The sequence below is a fragment of the Vicugna pacos genome, chromosome 13 (genome assembly GCF_048564905.1).
Source record: "Vicugna pacos chromosome 13, VicPac4, whole genome shotgun sequence".
Classification (NCBI taxonomy): Eukaryota; Metazoa; Chordata; class Mammalia; order Artiodactyla; family Camelidae; genus Vicugna; species Vicugna pacos.
The window spans coordinates 53,976,077-53,993,154 of NC_132999.1; the positions used below are offsets into that span (position 1 = coordinate 53,976,077).

At 50.9% G+C, this 17,078-nt stretch overlaps 1 protein-coding gene and 1 long non-coding RNA gene across 4 annotated transcripts; one reads left to right on the forward strand and one right to left on the reverse strand.

Moving 5' to 3' along the window:
- Window positions 1-2,631: 2,631 nt before the first annotated feature.
- On the reverse strand, window positions 2,632-6,858 carry LOC140700780 (uncharacterized). Its single transcript, XR_012079455.1, has 4 exons — window positions 5,936-6,858; window positions 3,676-4,073; window positions 2,992-3,126; window positions 2,632-2,849 (listed from the first exon to the last, which is right to left on the reverse strand). It is a non-coding gene; the product is annotated as an uncharacterized lncRNA (long non-coding RNA).
- Window positions 6,859-10,085: 3,227 nt separating this feature from the next.
- PLA2G2E (phospholipase A2 group IIE) lies at window positions 10,086-16,636 on the forward strand. 3 transcript variants are annotated; one of them, XM_072975238.1, is made up of 4 exons: window positions 10,086-10,238; window positions 10,976-11,114; window positions 11,341-11,447; window positions 16,365-16,636. In XM_072975238.1, the coding sequence occupies exons 1-4, from the start codon at window positions 10,199-10,201 to the stop codon at window positions 16,619-16,621; spliced, it is 543 nt and encodes a 180-aa protein (XP_072831339.1). In that variant the 5' UTR covers window positions 10,086-10,198; the 3' UTR covers window positions 16,622-16,636. The 3 variants fall into 3 exon arrangements, with proteins under 3 accessions (XP_072831339.1, XP_015093428.1, XP_006196781.1); XM_015237942.3 differs by lacking the exon at window positions 16,365-16,636 and adding an exon at window positions 14,280-15,314; XM_006196719.4 differs by lacking the exon at window positions 16,365-16,636 and adding an exon at window positions 13,306-13,736 and having other exon boundaries at window positions 10,087-10,238.
- Window positions 16,637-17,078: the final 442 nt, after the last annotated feature.

Consider the following 17,078-nt stretch of genomic DNA (forward strand, 5'->3'; position numbering starts at 1 on the left):
AGATCTCATGAATGGTCTCTTTAGGACACTAAGGACCGGATGGCTCTGTTCCATCTGCCTTAAGCTAGTGCATCCTTCTGCTGAAGATGTAGACTCTGAAGAGAGAGTCTGATTGGCTGGCTTGGGTCATGAGCTTGCCTCTGGGGTGGGGCTTCACTGTGACTGGCAGTTCCACCAGGACCACAGAGAATGAGAGAGAGAAAAATGGGGTGACAATATCAAAGGAGAGGAGAAGGGATTCTGAGCAGAGAGAAGCTAAGACATCCACAGAACTTCCGAGCTCGTGGGCTTTTGTCCCTATGGCTCCTGCTGCATTTCCCTCCTTGGGGCTATCGTCAGCTGCGTCCTGGTCATGCTTCCAGGCCCCAGTGCAGCTGACAGCTCCTCACTGCAGCTCTCCGTAAAGGCCATCCAGGCAGAATGAATTATCCCTTCCTCTGTGGCTCCCCTGTGCTTTGTTCCACACTCTGTCCTAGCTCATTCTCACACATTCGCTTATCTGTCCACTGAGGTCAGCAGGAGTCTTTTCATCTTGGCAATCGACACAGCATTAGAACCCTAAATGTCCGCTAAATTGAACGTGTTGAATTCTGTTCTCTCTTCGTAAGGACTTGGTAACTTTTAATTTGCACCTACTTTGGGTGTCTCCAGGCAACCCTGGGGGGTTGCTGCTGCTCTGCCATCTTCTCTCTGACTTCTGGCAGCTCCTTTATTTGTGCTGTAAGACTTGCAGGGAGCATTAGAGCTGCCTTGCTTTGCTTTTGAGATGTGCTCTTTGTTCTTACATCTTATCTTTCTGGCTTTTTGTCCTGGGGTTCTCACTTCTCTTTGTCTAAGGGAATCCAATTGTTTGTTTTGTGTTCTGGCTGACAGGGAGGCACCTGGGCCATCCTTAGTGTGCTGACTTCCTGAATATAACTCATGCATCTTCCAAAACCTTAGAACAGCAAACATCATATCTTTAGATTAAGACTCTAGGGCTTAGAGCAAATATCTCCAGAATTGCCCAAATCTGGTGTGGGTTCTTCTAGATTTTCTTCTGAGAGTAGTTTCAGCTCCACAATTTTATTGAATCAGTTTGGACTTGATATTTCTCCCCAACCTCATGATAATGGGCCCTCCTGTCTACCTACCTCCAATTAAATAGGCATTTCTGGATTTACTCTAAGTGGTTCTAGAAACGCCTCCATTTCTGGAAACACAGTAGGGAAAGGGACATGCTCTGTGTTTCTGCAGCATCCATTTGCCCTCTTAATACTTTCCTAACAGAACCCAGATTTTCCCTTTGGGGATCCACCCCTTCCCCATTGCATAACATCATTTACTTGAGCCAAAATTCGTGGTAATGTGTGAGCAATTCTTTTTTTCTTTTCTGTTCCTTACAATCAGTAGAATGTAAGTAAGTTCCATGAAAGCAAGTGAACCTCTGTCTTGCTCACTCAGTGCCTAGAACAGTGCTTTGCATTTAGTTGGTGCTCAGCAATATTTACAGAATGAATGAATACGCTGAAAGTAATCTGATCGGTACTGTTAGTGACATGGGTTTTAGGAGCTCATTGTGTCTAAAAGCAGGAACCACTTCCATGAAACGCTGTCCCTGACCTCAAGATGCTTCCAGGCTAATCATCAATGTGTGTGTAAGTCAGGGGTTGGCAAACGACAGCCCACAGGCCAAACCCAGTGTGCTGCCTGTGTTTGAAATTAAAGCTTTATTGGCACACAGTCATGCCCTTTTGTTTGCATATTGTCTATGGCTGCCTTTGAGTGACAAGGGCAGAGGTAAGTAGAGTGAGGGACCATATAACCCATAAAGCTTAAAATATAGACTATCTGACCCTTTAGAGAAGAATTTGCCAACCCCTGGTATAAGTTAATCTGAAATTACCCCCAAGGATGGTGCTATCAGTCTGGGATAAATTATTTAATAGCACAAATTCCTCCCACCCTAGTGTGTAGGTTTCTTCATAACGTGACATTGTCAGTTCTCCCATTCAGAGGTGGAATCTGTTTCTCCCCCACACCCCCTTGCATCTGGACTGGCTCTGTGACTTGCATTGACAAGTAGAATGTGACAGAAGGTGTGCCAGGGGAGTAGGGGTGGGGGGTTCCAGGGCCAGAGCCTCAAGAGGTGGCAGAGCTTCTGCCTTGGCCCCCTTGGAACGCCAAGACTCCCATGTAAGGAAGCTGGTCAAGCCAAGTGGAGGATGAATTGTCACCTCTCTCATCCTAGGGGAGGAAGAGAATTGAGAGGTCCTAGCTGACAGCCAGCTCTTTCTACCAGACATGGAAGTCTGGCCATCTTGGACCTCCCAGCCCAGTGGACCAGCCAGCAGATGACAGCCTCATGAGTGAATCCAAGAGAAACCATCAGAGGAGCCACATATCCAACCCCCAGATTTAAGAGAAAGAGCAAATTGCTGTTGCTTTGAGCCACTGTGCTTTGGGGTGACTTGTCACCAGCAATAGACACCTAGAAGTGGACATCTTTCACATCTGGATCCCTTGCTAAGAGTCCCACCAGGTCCAGGGCCACGGCACAAATGTGGTGTGGCACAGAGAGAAAACAGAACAAACATTGGCCCGGGAGGTGCTGTGGGCTAGTTGCAGAGCCCAAAGCCTGATGTCTCACCTCCCCGTTTGGGGTTCTCTCCTCCAGCCTGTGTCTCAGGCTGCTTAAGTTCTGAAAGAGTAGCATCTCTGAGCATCAGGGCACTGGTGACATCTGGTGATGGATTCTGAGAGGGAGGAAATTTGCAGAGCTTCAGGAAATCCAGATCATAAGCCAAAGAAGCTCCAAGGATTGGGTTCTGAGTAGCAGGGCACTTTCAGGGAGGGCAGAGCTGCAGGCTCTGAAAGATCAAAGCACAAATGGTGAGAGGAGGCTGCTGAGGTCAGCCTCAGTGCATCCACTGAACTACCACCAATTCCTGGGACCCTGGGCCTTGGGGACTCTGAGCAAGCAAGGGATATCAGGCCTGTGCCCAAACTCACCACTGGGAGGCAGCGTGGAGCAACAGCAGCAGGCATCTGATGTCCGACACATCCTGTGGCCCTACCCATCCTGGGTAGCTGAGTGGCCTTGGCTGATTATTTCCTCGAAAAGATACTGAGCCTAAGTTCCATCATCTATAAAACAGAATTAATTAATTAATTAATGCCCACTCCACAGGGCTGTGGTGAAGGTCACATGTAAAGCCCCTAGAACAAGACAGGAGGCACTGAATGGATGGATGGTGGCATCACTATGAAGAGCACTGCCCTGAGATGCAGGCAAAGGAGGCCCTGCCCGGGCTCCATGCTCTAGAGGACCCCACATGTCACACACATACACACGCACACACATATAGACACACACACAAAGACACACAGACACACAAAGACACCCATAGGTGCACACAGAGATGGATACACATACCCACAGATATGACAGTCACATATGCACACATGCACACTTACATACAGAAAGACACATGTGCACACAGAGACACGTAGGCACACAGACACACGCATACTTACATGCATGCACCCTGTCAAAGGGACACACAGGCACGTACAGACACAGACATATACACACAGAAACACATACACTAAACTTATTCCAAGGCCCAGAAGTGCCCCTGTCCCCCGATGAGTGCGCGGCACCTGGCAGGACAGTCCCCAACGTCCAACACTCACTCTCACATCTAACTTTGCTCAGGCCCCAGTGAACTGCTTCCTCACATCTCTTGCCTTGTGTCCTCAAAACAAAAGGCAACTGCATCAAAGTATCACGAAGGCTGCAGGCTGTGCTGTGGCCACACCGTACACGGATGCCACTCCACAGGGAGGCTGGGAGCAGCAGGGGCGCTTAGGGTGAGCCAGCCCATCAGATCCTTCCTCTCGGAGGACGTGGACGAACTGGTTCTTGCATAACAGAGTATCAGTTCCCATGGGTTTCAAATATCTATTTCTTGTGTCTGTTCATTTCCAATTCACAGGTCTGAAAGGGCTCGTGGATTAGTGGGGTATCTCCCGAGGAACATTTGGCAAGATGAAACAGTGCATATTACTCGTACGTTCATATACATGTAGGTCTACACAAAGACAAATATCATATGATATCACTTAAAAATCTTAAAAATGATACAAGTGAACTTATTTACAAAACAGAAACAGACTTACAAACATAGGAAACAAACTTATAGTTACCAAAAGGGAAGTGGGGTGATAAATTAGGAGCCTGGGATTAGCAGATACACACCACTATACATAAACAGATAAACAACAAGGACCTACTGTATACATATGTGAATATATATATGTATAACTGAGTCCCTTTGCTGTACACCAGAAACTAACACAATGTTATAAGCCAACTATACTTCAATTTTTAAAAATAATTTTAAAAAATAATAAAAATAAATCTAGGTCTGCCCATAACCTTGTGTCACAATAGTAGTTCTTTACATTGGCAACTAAATGACATTGAGCATTAGAATTACAAATAGTTTTATTTTTATTAAAATATTTGGCAAGCGTGATTAAATTTCAACCAAAAAAAAAAACTTTCAAAGATTCAACTTTATTCAAATACTTTCATTTAAAATTTTTGGTATTCATTAGCTGGCATTTATATTTTGCCTATTCATTTGAATAGAGAATTCAGAGTGTTTTAGAAGAAACAAATTTTTAAAACATGTATTAAAATAATTTTAGTTTTTTCTCTTTAGGTTTGCTTTTTGATGAAACATAATTCAATCCCATGTACTTCATCTACAATTACATCTTTAAAAACTTCAAGATCATTACTGTCAGAGGAACAAAAAATTACAGAAAATTTTGATTATAACATAATTGGAGATTTTGCTGAAATGAAAACAAAAGAAACACATTTTATGGAACAAATGTACAATAATTTGTGAAGTATGTATGTCTTTGTAAGTCATTCAAACATCACCAGCCCATCAACAGAACACCCAGACACACAATAATAATTAAACTCAATCGACCTGGACGTATTTCTGACTTTCAGTCTTCCAAAAACTGTGGTTTTCCAAATATTCTTTAATTTGTTGTCAGGAAAGTATATTTAGATAGTATGATAGAACGTGCTTTATTTCCCAATCCATCAGCTTGATTAATAACTTTTAAATATTTAGACACACAGCAAGAGGACCTCCCAGCCCCCCACTAAAGTTAAAGTGTTAGGGTGAGCCCCACCACCACCAACCAGGACAGGGTCTTGAGGCCTCAAGGAAAGAGGGGAGGAGTCCAGGCAGGAGGGGGCTTTGTAGGGGAGGCCCCCAAATCTGTGTTAACTAGCATGACTGCCACTAACAGCAACAAGAGTCTTAAATATTGTACCTGCAAGCTCCTCTTCCAAGCACATTGTAAATGCTGTTCTATGAACTTTCCCAACAACGTTATGCGATGGGTACTGTTCATGTCCCCATTGTACAGGTGAGGAGACGGAGACCATGGGAAGTGAGGTCATTTGCCCAGGAGTACCCAGTTTGCCAGTGGTAAAGCCAGGCAGCTTGACCCCAGAGCCCAGAGTACCGTCTGAACCAGGACCCTGGGGCACCCGGGAGCAAAGGGTTCCCTCACAGTGGGCGGAGCCTGCACGACCCCACCGCCCCCCGCCCACACCCACGCACAGGCACATACAGACACACCCCAAGCAACACGCAAAGGTGTCCATGCAGTACACCTGCCCGTACGTGTGTGAGCCTCCCTGCTCCCTAGCACCATCCCCCTGCCTCTCCCTTCTTGGGTCAGCTTGAGGACCGAAGCTGTTGCGGAACGAGGATCCTCAGTTTCCTCTCCCTCCCCATGACCCTTGCACCCATGAATGCTCAGTGAAGGGGCGGGGAGGGGGCGGTGCCTGAGGCTCTCATTATTCCTCTTCAGGCTCCACCGCCCACCTAGTACATGCCAGCACGGCCGTCCCCATCACCTGATATGGGGTCCTGGAGCCTGGGATACCCTGCTACCCTCCTACTCATTCTCCTCTCAGCAGCCGGAACCATTTGAGCAGGACACCTCCCGGTTTCAAACCTTTCATTGGCGTCCCATGGTTCCCTGGACAGAAATCAGCAAGACACGGCGGTGCCATTTTACAAGGATGCTGGCAACCTTATAAAAGATGACGACAGACCCAGGCCGAGGATGCTTCTCTTTACCCTCCATCACAAGTGGGAGAGCCCAGCTGTGGGAGCACAGCTGCCAAAGCCTCTTCCTGATGGGGGACAAGCCTCCCTGTCCTCTGGTCACTCACAGAGGCTCCTTGTTGGGATGAAAATGTCACCAGGTCTTTCAGAGAGGTGCCTCATTCTCATGGGGGACCCTCGTGGCCTCTCCAGCCTCCTGCAAGCTCTAGGCCACCTGCCCATCAGGCTCAAGCAAAAGGCTTACTGTGAGGTGAATGGGAGGTCACAGTCAGCTTCCCAGTGAATCACACCCTTCAAGGCCCGCCCACTACCACAGACTCCTTTCAGCCCCTCCTAGGTGCCATGTCCCTCAGACCACAGGGCCTTTGCACAGGCTGTCCCTCCACTTAAACTCTCTCCACATCCCTCTTCACCCAATTAACTTCTTGAGATCCCTGCTAAATCATTTCTTCCCCAGAGAAGCCCTCACTGCCCCCTGCACAAATCAGACGCCCCTGTTAAGTACTCTCATAACCCCTAGAACATTCTGTCAAGCTACCTATCCCTGTTTAAACGTTGCCATTCAGTACATAATTACTTATGTCAGTCTCCCTGTTGGACTGCCAGCCCCATGAAGGCAGGAATCAGGTCCAGTTTTCCTCCCCAGTGCAGCCCCAGCACATAGTACATCCTCAATCAACTTTATTGACTGCACAGCAATGAATACTTTCTAAACTACAAGGGACTGGTTTACACCAAGAGAAAGACGACATTGCAGAGACTGGGATCTCTTCCTTCTGATCTTCCTCCAGCGTGGAAGTTAAAATCTGTCACGTAGGGGCAATAATCCCACTGAGATGCTGGGGGCCCGCCCAGCTCCAGGCGCTACTCCAGTGGAGGGAGGGCTTCGAGTTCCTTGGACAGTAGCTGCCTCCTGTGTTGCCAGGTAAGGAGGGAGGAAAGGAGGGGCCCAGTGTTTACGAGTTCCTCCTGTGGGCATGGCATTCTGCAAAAAGCTTTACACATTCCATTTCCTTTTCATCTGGTCCCAAACTCTAAAGGGGAGGTCTAATTATCCCCCTATTACACATAACAAAGCCAGGCTTAAGCGGTGACAGGACTGGCCAAGGTCACACAGCCCCTAAGTGGTGGAGCTGACACTCAAGTCCGTGGCTTGGTGATGGAGACCCAGTGTTTTTGGCTGCATCGTGCCACAGGTGGGAAAACCAAAAACCTAACCCCATTTCCCAAATGCCTGGAACTCTCCTCCAAATCCAAGTCCTCCCAACGCTCCCACTTCAAACCTCAGCTGAGGACACCTCTGCCTGGAAGCTTGCCTGGATTTCCCTGCCTGGCTCTGGCCTTACTTACAGTAGTTGGTTTTCTGCTGCAGGTCCACACTGGCAGGGCTCACAGGGGCCTCATCCTGGCCAGGCCAGGATTCAAAGTGGGTCAGCAAAGAGGTTGTCTCAGAAACCTGGCTCTTCCTGGAAAACACTCTCATGCTGCTGGAGGAAGGGCTGTGGCCCAAACCTCCCCAGGAATCAAAGCTAATTTTCAGTTGTTTAGGAGGTGATTTCTCAGTGACTCACCGTTTGGGCTCTCATGACCCGGGCCAGGAGCCAGGGGCTGCCAGGAGGCACCCTCATTAAAATCGAAAGGCCAAAGTGAGAAAGGGGACCCCTCTCTCTGGACACCATGACTCACCGCTGCTGGGTGATTCTGGCCAGGTGAACTCACCACTCTGGCCCCGCCCCCAAGTCCTCTCCAAAGTGGTGAGCAGAGCCGAGCATGAAGAGGCCAAGGAGGGGTGCGGAGCAGGAACCGGGAGGGGCAGGAGGCAGGGCCACAGCACAACGCTGCACTGTGTACCCAGCTTTACTCACGTGCTAAAAATCCTTTACTCCCAAATCTCTGCTACCAGCCTGCCCACCCCACCCCAGTGTCACCTCCTCCCCAGGGACTCTATCCCTGACTGGGTAGGGTCGGGGAAGTCGTGTTGTAAATCCTCCCTGTCTGGGGTGAGACCCAGCCGCCTGCCCTGGAAAGGAGGCCAAAGCCAGACCCCGAATCAGCTCCTGAAGGGGAGGCCCTAGGCCTGGTGGTCAAGCTCAAGGCCGCAGCATGATTTTGTCATGGGCTCTGTCCGCTTGGGCTTTTGTGGGCCCTTGCCTCCATTAAAAAAAAAAAAAAATGAAAAGCAAATGTTAGGACCACATTGATAAGAAGAAAAACGTTAATCCAAGTTGGGTTATAGTCAGTCTGATTTTAAAGAAATTAAAAGATTTAGGGGGAGGGTGTAGCTCAGTGGTAGAGTGCCTGCTTAGCATGCACAAGGTCCTGGGTTCAATCCCCAGTACCTCCATTTAAAGAATAAATAAATAAACCTAATTATCTCCCCCCTCAAAAAAAATATTTTGAGGGCCCCTAAACTTATCATGGGTGCCTGGCACCCTGCAGACTGTTGGTACTAGCTAAGTCCTTTGAACTGCCTGAGCCCAAATTCTAGCTCACCAAACACTGAGGCATGTGCCTCACTTTGCTTCTCTGTAAAATGGGGATGATCGCAGCTCCTGCATCACGGGGTTGTTTGAGGGCTCCTTGAGATTTTGCTCGAGAAGAGCTTGGCACAGGCCTGGCGCATGTAAGTACTGGGTGCAGGTACTGCTTAGCTGCAGGGGAGCATCCCATCCATCCCGTGAAGGAGGCAAGGGCGGGATGCCTTCTTATCCCCACAGTAGAGACAGGAAAACTGAGGCTCCCAGCAAGGGAAGGAACCTGCCCAAGACCACATAGTATGCCCTGGAATCAGGACTTTGAGGCCACAGACCAAGCAGCTCTCAGGCCCTGGGTGTTGATGGAAGCGGCTGGTCAAGTTATCCCAGTTGCAGACCAGGACCAGGGAGGGCAGGGACAGCAGGAAGGCTCAGGCCAGGATGGGGCATCTTGCCTTCTGTTCTGCCTGAGTGAACTCCAGGGAGGGGGCAGCAACCAGCCAAGGGGGCCGCTGTGAGCACATGGCTAGTAGGACCTCGACGTTTCTGAGCACGACAGAGCCAGGCCCTCCCCTCCATCCCGCTGACCTCCAGCCCCACTCTGAACCCGGGCCTCGATGTTCTGACCTGACTTTGGGGACAGCAGCTCTCTCTGGGGGCCAAGCTGGACCAGGAGACTACTGTCTCCCCTCTCTAGGCCCTAAGATGACATTAAAAGGATAGAAGCTTCTAGTCCATGCTGGAATGTGGGTTTTCCAGCTGACTTAGACAGAGCCTATTTCTACAGCAGCCAGACTACACCACTGCTCGAGGATCTAAGGACACAGAACTCACATCTGGGAGTGTTTTTGCTACCAGCCCAACAAGAAGGAGCCTGCCCAGGAAAGAACAAAAAGGAAACACCCCTAAGTTCAGCTGGCTGAGCTCCCAGTCTTCGGACTCTAGGTTCTCGGACAAATGGCCCCCGGGCCCCGGTGCCCTGCAGTGCACTCGGGCTGCTGTCTCTGCTCTCCCCGTGGGCCTCCCAGAGGCCGGCTGAGGGGCAGGGCAGGGAGCAGGGGCCACGCTGAAGGAGCTAGCACTATGGAAACAGGACAGACTTGCACTTGGCACTCCCAGGCCACATGAACTTAAGTTTCTCGGCCTCTCTGGGCCTCAGTATCTGCATCAGTAAAATGGGGGTGAGAAAAAGATACTAAGAGTACAGAGTACCAAACACAGCCTGGGCTCACAGCTCCGTGGTGTGAAGCTATTGCAGCGATCTGGGGAAAGGAGGATGTGATAGGAAAGGCAGTGTGAACAAAGCCCACAGATTGCAGCCCCCCAACTTTCCCCAAACTGCCTGAAAGCAAAGCGCATGGGCCCCAGTTTGGCCCCTCCCCTGGGGACTTGGCCCAAGTGTCAGACCTGGAAGTACTGTTGCATCACTGGGCAATGGGGGTTAATGAAGGGGAGTGGACAAGACCAGGTATTTAACTAATTGGGGAAGTGCCTTGAGATCAGAGGCGTCCCTGCTCACTTCCTTCTCCTGCAGCCCAGCTTCTCTGCCCTCTGCTCCCCTCCCCTCCCCCCAGGATGAAGCCTTCCCCTACTCTGACCTTACTTTGCCTCCTGGGTAAGTAACCTTCCTGCCTTCACCCCTTCCCTGCCCCAGCTCCAGTTCCCTGGAGGTCCCTAAGCCAGTCCCTGGGGAGGGCGTGGTGGGACCTCCTGAAGCCAGCTCTGCTTAAGCAAACCCTGGCCAGCAGAGAGGGAGAAGAGGGGAAGACTGAAGCCCAGGAGGCCCCAGGGGGCATGGGAGAGGGGCTGGCAGGGATCTCAGACAGCACACATGGGGCTCTTGCCACTCACACTCCAGCCATCACCTGAGCTTGGGCTCCAACCTCCCTGGGTGGGCCACCCCCCATTGCTGCATCAGCAGGATCTGGAGGAATCCAGGGAAGTCCAGTTAGTTCAGAAGGTTATCCAGTGGCATCCGATGGGACATGGCAGGGACAGAGTGCTCCTGGGGGCATGGGGCTGACAGCTGGGGAGATCAGGACCCCATGGGAGACACTGGGAAGCAGCCAGAAAGATGGGTGGGGGGTGCTCTGGGAGATGGTGGAGGAGAGTGGGAGGGGGGCTGAGTGTGCCGACACGATGGGGGTGAGGACTCCAGGATGGAGGTGCGATGCTATCGTGATGTCATTATTGATTAGCATTGTTATTATTGGGAGCGAGGTGCCTGGGGAGGTGAGGTGACCTAGACAATTAGAGAGGTCTCGACTCAGATTTGAGGGGACATCAGGGGAAGCTGGCTGCAGAAGGTGGGGCCCCGGGGGACCTGATGTCCTCCACCCTCCCTCCCCGCAGTGGCCCTGGCTGGTGGGAACCTGGTCCAGTTCGGGGTGATGATTGAGAGGATGACGGGGAAGCCTGCACTGCAATACAATGACTATGGCTGCTACTGCGGAGTTGGCGGCTCCCACTGGCCGGTGGACCAGACAGACTGGTGAGCAGGTGGTCCAGCAGCGGGGCCTCTCTGGGAGATGGAGGGGCTGGGGGGAGTGTCTAGGGAAGAGGAAGGAGCTGGGGAAGCATCCTGGGGAAGGAGGAGCTGGGGACACCTGGAAAGTGGGGGCTCACTTGAGCTCTTTAGGGACCCGGGCCCCTGGGCAGCCCCTGGTCCAGCCCAGCCTGGCCCACAGGCCCCTCCAGGCTGACCGTGACCTTTGCAGGTGCTGCCATGCCCATGACTGCTGCTACGGGCGTCTGGAGAAGCTGGGATGTGAACCCAAACTGGAAAAGTATCTTTTCTCTGTCAGTAGGCACAAAATCCTCTGTGGTGAGTGAATAGCCCTAGAGACCCCCAGATGTTGGGAGGGGGAGAGCTTCAGCCAGGAACCTCGTCCTGGGGTGACTCTTGGGCCTTGTCAGGGTCAGACCCTGGGCTGGAGGGGTGGGGTCTTCCATCATCAGGGAACTGGGGAGAGTCCTGTCCACCCACCCAGATGCTCATGTGGCATCCAGTCAGTCTAAAGACCCATCGGCTCCTGCCCTGGCCCCAGGCACTTCCCCCCACCCAAAGGCCTCCCTGCTCCAGCCTCTGGGGAGAGAAAGGAAGGGGGCAGAGCTGAGCGAAAGCCAGAGGAGCTGTGTTCTCACACTGGCCTCCCCTAGGCTGGGGCGGCAGCTAGAGACAGGCCCCCAGGACAGAGCCTTGAGAGCGCAGCCCCAGACAAGAGAGAGCTGGAGCTTGGATTTGGGACAGCAGACCTTGCTCCCGCAGGCTGACTCCTCTTTGCCAGCTCCAGTGGGCACTTGGGGCAATTAGCTTTCCTCTGGTGCCGGGCCCAGGGAAGCTGACTGAACTAATTGAGAGGGTGGTGGAAGCTCAGATCAGAGAACGCAACCTTCTTCCTGCCGCAAAACCAGGAGCAGCCTGCAGGGAGGGCAGGCCCAGTGCAGGGCACAGCAGGAGGAGCTGGGAAGGTCAAAGACGACTCAGCTCAGATCTCTCAGGTCTGATCTGGGGGAGCGGTCGAGCAAGGACCAGAACCCCTGGGAGTATCTTTTGGCTCAGAGTTTCTGTCTCCTGCCACCATCCACTCAGCAAGGCGGCTTTGACAGGTAGTGAGCTCCCTGTCATGAGAAGGGGGTCATGCAAGGCTGGGACAGCCACCTATCAGGGACGGCATCGAGAGAATGAGTGAGGGGAGGTGCCAGGTGAATAGAGACACAGGCTGGGGGTTCATCTTCTACCCACTGTGTGACTTTGGGCAAGGGATGTAACCCCTCAGAAGCCTCTCCTTCCCGATCTGGAAAATGGCGATGATCACTCACTTCCCCAGCTTAGTCGGGCTCCTGGCAAGAACCACCCAAAGGAGCTGACGTGGCGCTTAGGCCCCTTCCAACTCCCGAGTTTTGCTGAAAGAGCAGGTGTGAGCAGAACCCTGACAGGAGATGGAGGCCGAGCTTTTAGAGAGAACATGAGGAACAGGGACATTTCTGAGCTATGGGATGCACTCATGGGGACAAATAGGGGCCAGAGCCACTCAGAGCAGATGCAGTGGAGAGAAGAGGAGGCTTTGGGGCTTCAGGTGCCCGCAGAGCTGACGCTGGCTCTGATCCCCAGGCCGGGTGTGGGTGCATGCGCGGAGGGGGAACCCTCAGGGAAACACCAGAAAAACGGGCTCTATCTCCCTGAGGGAGATGGGCATGGGCCCAAGCAGGCCCCCAGCTTCAGTCCCTCTGGGGCACACCCAGGTCTTCTGGGACTGAGCGGTTTCATTTCATAGCTTTCCTTTCTGACTGATGGCTGCCCTCTACCAGCAGCAAGGCATCACATGGGGGGAGGTGTTGCCTAGAAGTACCCCCAACACACACAACCTGGGGCTGGGGCAGAGGAGAGCCAGTGGACAAGATGATCTCCCCATGGTGGGGTGTGGGGTACAGGCAGCGGAGCGGGCTTGGGAGAGGAAGGAACAGTGAGGACACACTTCCGGGTTTCTAGCATCCCGGGTCCCAGCAGGCCCTACTGTGCCTGCGCCTTCTCTCACCCATCCCTAGAACATGCCCCTCCCTGGTGAGGACGGGCTTCCAGCAGAATGGGGCTGAGAACGGGGACCCCAGTGCGGTCCCCTGTGGGTCCGAGAGTGGCAGGCCCGAGGTGCCTAGTCCCTGACCCGCCTCGTCCCAACCAGCGGGCAGAACCACCTGCCAGCGATGGACCTGTGAGTGTGACAAGAGGGCCGCGCTCTGCTTTCGCCATAACCTGGGCACCTTCAACCGCAAATACGTCAATTACCCCAACAAGCTGTGCACCGGACCCACCCCGCCCTGCTAAGGCCATGTTCCGGCCTCCTCCCTGCGGCCCCACCTCCAGCGGCTGTTGCCCCAGACCTCAGGAACACTGGCACCCAAGGCCCTCCCTCTGGAAAATCCCTTCCCTGCAAACCCATCACTCCCTGAGAGCTCCCAGATTCTGGCCAGGACCGCCGCTGGCCTCCCAGGCCATATCTCCCCCTAGGAACGCCGTGCCCCCAGGGCCCATCAGCACCCAGAAGGCTCTGTAACCCACCCCTAGGATCTCAGTTTCCTCTTCTGAATATGATAAGGTTTTTCCATTATTCCAGTACTGATCTCAGACTCTATTATGGGTTTAACTAGTCTACAGTTTCATTCATTCATTTGTGTTTTGAGCCCCTACCAAGTGCCAAAAACGTGCTAAGCACTGGGGCACAGCATGGGTCTGACTGGATGGCCCCCACACACAATTCCAACATTCTGCTCTTTTAATTTCCCATTGCAGTAAGTTCTGGGGATTCTCTTTTTCTAACATTCTACAGTCTTATCCAAGACAACAATGGCAGTCTCTGGAAGGAACATTTCTGGATGTATGGCGTAATCTGAGAGGCATGTGAAATATCAGCCTAAAAATATTGCCCCCACTATGTTATCAGGCTTCAAATCCCTCCCATCAGAATGCTGGCTAAGAGCAAGAAGAAGCTCTCGAATCATCTTATTCAAATCCCGCCTTTGACAGAGGGGCATCTGGGGATTCAGAGAGGGGAAGTTCTGCCTAAGAGGGTGTCCTCACCCCCGAGCCAGGGTGCCTTCATTTCTTCGTGAGTCAATCTCAGCCGCTGCCCCTCTGCCCCTCTGGTTGTCATCTCAGACACCCCAGAGTACCCAGGGAAGTTCAGCCGTAAGGATGCCCGGGCCAGGTCAGGCTCCTGATACAGGGAGGGGAAGAGGAAAGATGTCAGCATCCAGCATCCTGGGGCCAACTCTGGAGCCAGTTTAATGCACCAAAGGATTCCCATCAAATGGAATGCAGCCTCCCCTAGAAGCAGTGTATTTCAGCAGATTCTCCTTCTAAATATAGATATAATATCTCCAGTATCCGTACTATGCTGATAAAAATCTTCCAGGATTGGGATGAGCCTATTCAATGAGATAAAGCGTGTAAAAAAGCATCACAAAGGTGAAGTTCACAGCAGACGGGTAATAAATGTCCACTCCTTTTGTCCTTTTCATGGTGTGTGTACAACATTCAGGACTTTGAGGGCAGGAAAGAGCCTGAGGCAGTCAAAAGGATGATCATCATAAACTTTAAACGGTGAATTTCTGTGTTAGGGAAAAAAAACAAAAACAAAAAACAGGAGAGAACAGATGTTCATGCTTGGCTGCTGTGACTGACAAACCCTCCGTGAAGAGGCACCGGGAGACCAGTTCTTAAAGCATGTGCGGGTCTGCAGGGAAGAGGGTGTTTGTTGGGAACAGTAGTCCTGAGGCGCCCTCTGGTGTCTATTTTGTTCAGCTACAAGGAGGAAACAAATCTGGCTTAAACCTGGATTTCCCTTCATGGGGGACAAAGTGTGTTTCTGGGCTAGTGAAATCTGTCCCCTCCCATTTTCAGTAACAAATATGCTGAGAAATAATCAATAAGTCCTTACAAACATCTTAGAGTGATGGTGCCACTACACTGATAAGAAATACAGGAAGAAGTAACTGACTTGGGAGAGATGGGGAGAGGCTATGTTCTGGGCGTGATGGATTTAAGGCAGCGATGGACTGAGTACCCGGCGATGTTACAGCTGTTTAACCACCTGACAGGGTGAAAATCAGAACTTTAAGATCAAGCCCTGGTGCAGTCTGTTTTCCCAGGCATCAATAAATGTTGGGTGAATGAATGAGTCTGTCTAAATCCTGATACAGAGTGTGTGTCTGTAGGATACACACTTGATTTCCATCTGCAGACTTGGTGGAAAGAACTGAAAAAAAGGAAGGAAAACCTTGACCTTGCTGTCGGAGGTTCCCGGTAGAGCTCCATGCTCTGCCAGTTAGTAGAAGTGCATCCGATCTAGACCTTACTGCTCAGGGAGCTCGTTAGAAATGCAGACTCTTAGACCTGCTCCCAGACCTGCTGGTTTAAAAGACCCCCAGGGGATTTGTGTGCACATTACAATCCAAAAAGTGCTGCAAAATGGCCACAGCCCCAGTTTCTGCATTTGTCAAATGGAACAATGACATTTTCCTGGCAGGTTGGTTGTAGCAAGGTTTTACTAATCTGGCATGTGTGAATTTATACAAAATAACGCCTAGCACACAAGCGTCCTGTAAATGAATGAATGATAATCTTCGTAACAATAGTAGCTAACATTTATTAAGCCTTTGGCATTCCCCAGGCACTGTTCTAAATGATTTGTTTATTAATTCACTGAATGAATGAAACAATGAGTGAATGAATGAAATGAATGCAGCAGGGGGACTAAATCAAGGCTGGAGAAGGGACTTTGTTACCTGAATGTTTCATAGCTGGCCTCTCCAGTTTGGATGACAGGATTTGGATGGTTTTTGCTTTTGTTCCCACTTAGCCCCTAAGAAAAGCTATTAACCAAGTGTTCAATTAAATAACTTGCTGAATAAGTGATTAGAAGCCAAGTCACATTGGAATTCCCAAGTTAACTTGAGTCCAATTATGATTTCACAGACATTTGTCTGCTCCTTTGGGGTTGTTGGCAGTGTCACTGGGAGAGAACTGAATACTGTATTAAATTTCATTCTTTCCTTCAATACACTTTTATACAAACTATGCTCCTGGCCCCTTGCTGAATGCTGGAGATAGAGACAAACCTGATGTGGTCAGTCTGCAGCCAGACACCAGTTACTGCACACCAGGAAGTGTTATAATAGAGCTAAGATCGGGCTGTCAGGACCAAAAGTTTTTCAGCCCCCTATTCTCCATCCTGTCCACCAGAGCCAGCTTCACCTTCCCATAGTTTGACTTCCAGTTACGTCATTCTTCTGCCCCCGACCCATCAGTGGCTCCCCATCATCCAGCAACCGCTGACATTCAAGCCTGGTATCATCTGCTTTCCCAGCCTCCTTCATCCAGCCATATATATTTCCCTATGCTCCTCACCGCTGCCAGAACACATCCACCTGCCTCTACCCCTCTGTGCAATAGCTTCCTTCAGTCTAGAAGCCTTCCTCACAGGCTCCTCATCACGTTAACGTCCACGTGCTTTAAGGTACATCTCAAATGCCACCTTTTCCAAGATGCTTTTTCCCTTGGAGAAAACTTCGCCCTCCTCTGAATGGCCAGCAATGTTTGTACCTTCCCAGGAAAATCTAACTGCAGTATTTAGGTTGTTTTGGGTTCCTAGATGGTGGGGCAGACTGTCCCAGATTCAAATCTGTGATCTTGGACCCATTACTTATTCCACCATGTGTAAGATGGGGGGTGGGACCATCAGCCTCGTGGAGTGGTTTTAAGGTTTAAATGAGACAATGAATTCAAAGGGCCTGGCTAGGTTGCTTTGAGTTTTTGTCTGCCCTGTTGAATTCATTAAGTGGATGCTATCTGTTCAACTGAATCCACGGATACGCGATAATTACAATTATTTTAGGGGACGGGCATCATACACGTGATAAATACTGTACTAATATATTTGATAGCCCCCCTGGCTCA

What these genes read in the sequence shown, in the direction of transcription:
- PLA2G2E (XM_072975238.1), top strand. Translation starts at nt 10,199, where the DNA reads ATGAAGCCTTCCCCTACTCTGACCTTACTTTGCCTCCTGG. An exon ending in GACCTTACTTTGCCTCCTGG is followed by an intron (nt 10,239 to 10,975) that starts GTAAGTAACCTT and finishes CCCTCCCCGCAG; the next exon opens with TGGCCCTGGCTGGTGGGAAC. An exon ending in CCGGTGGACCAGACAGACTG is followed by an intron (nt 11,115 to 11,340) that starts GTGAGCAGGTGG and finishes TGACCTTTGCAG; the next exon opens with GTGCTGCCATGCCCATGACT.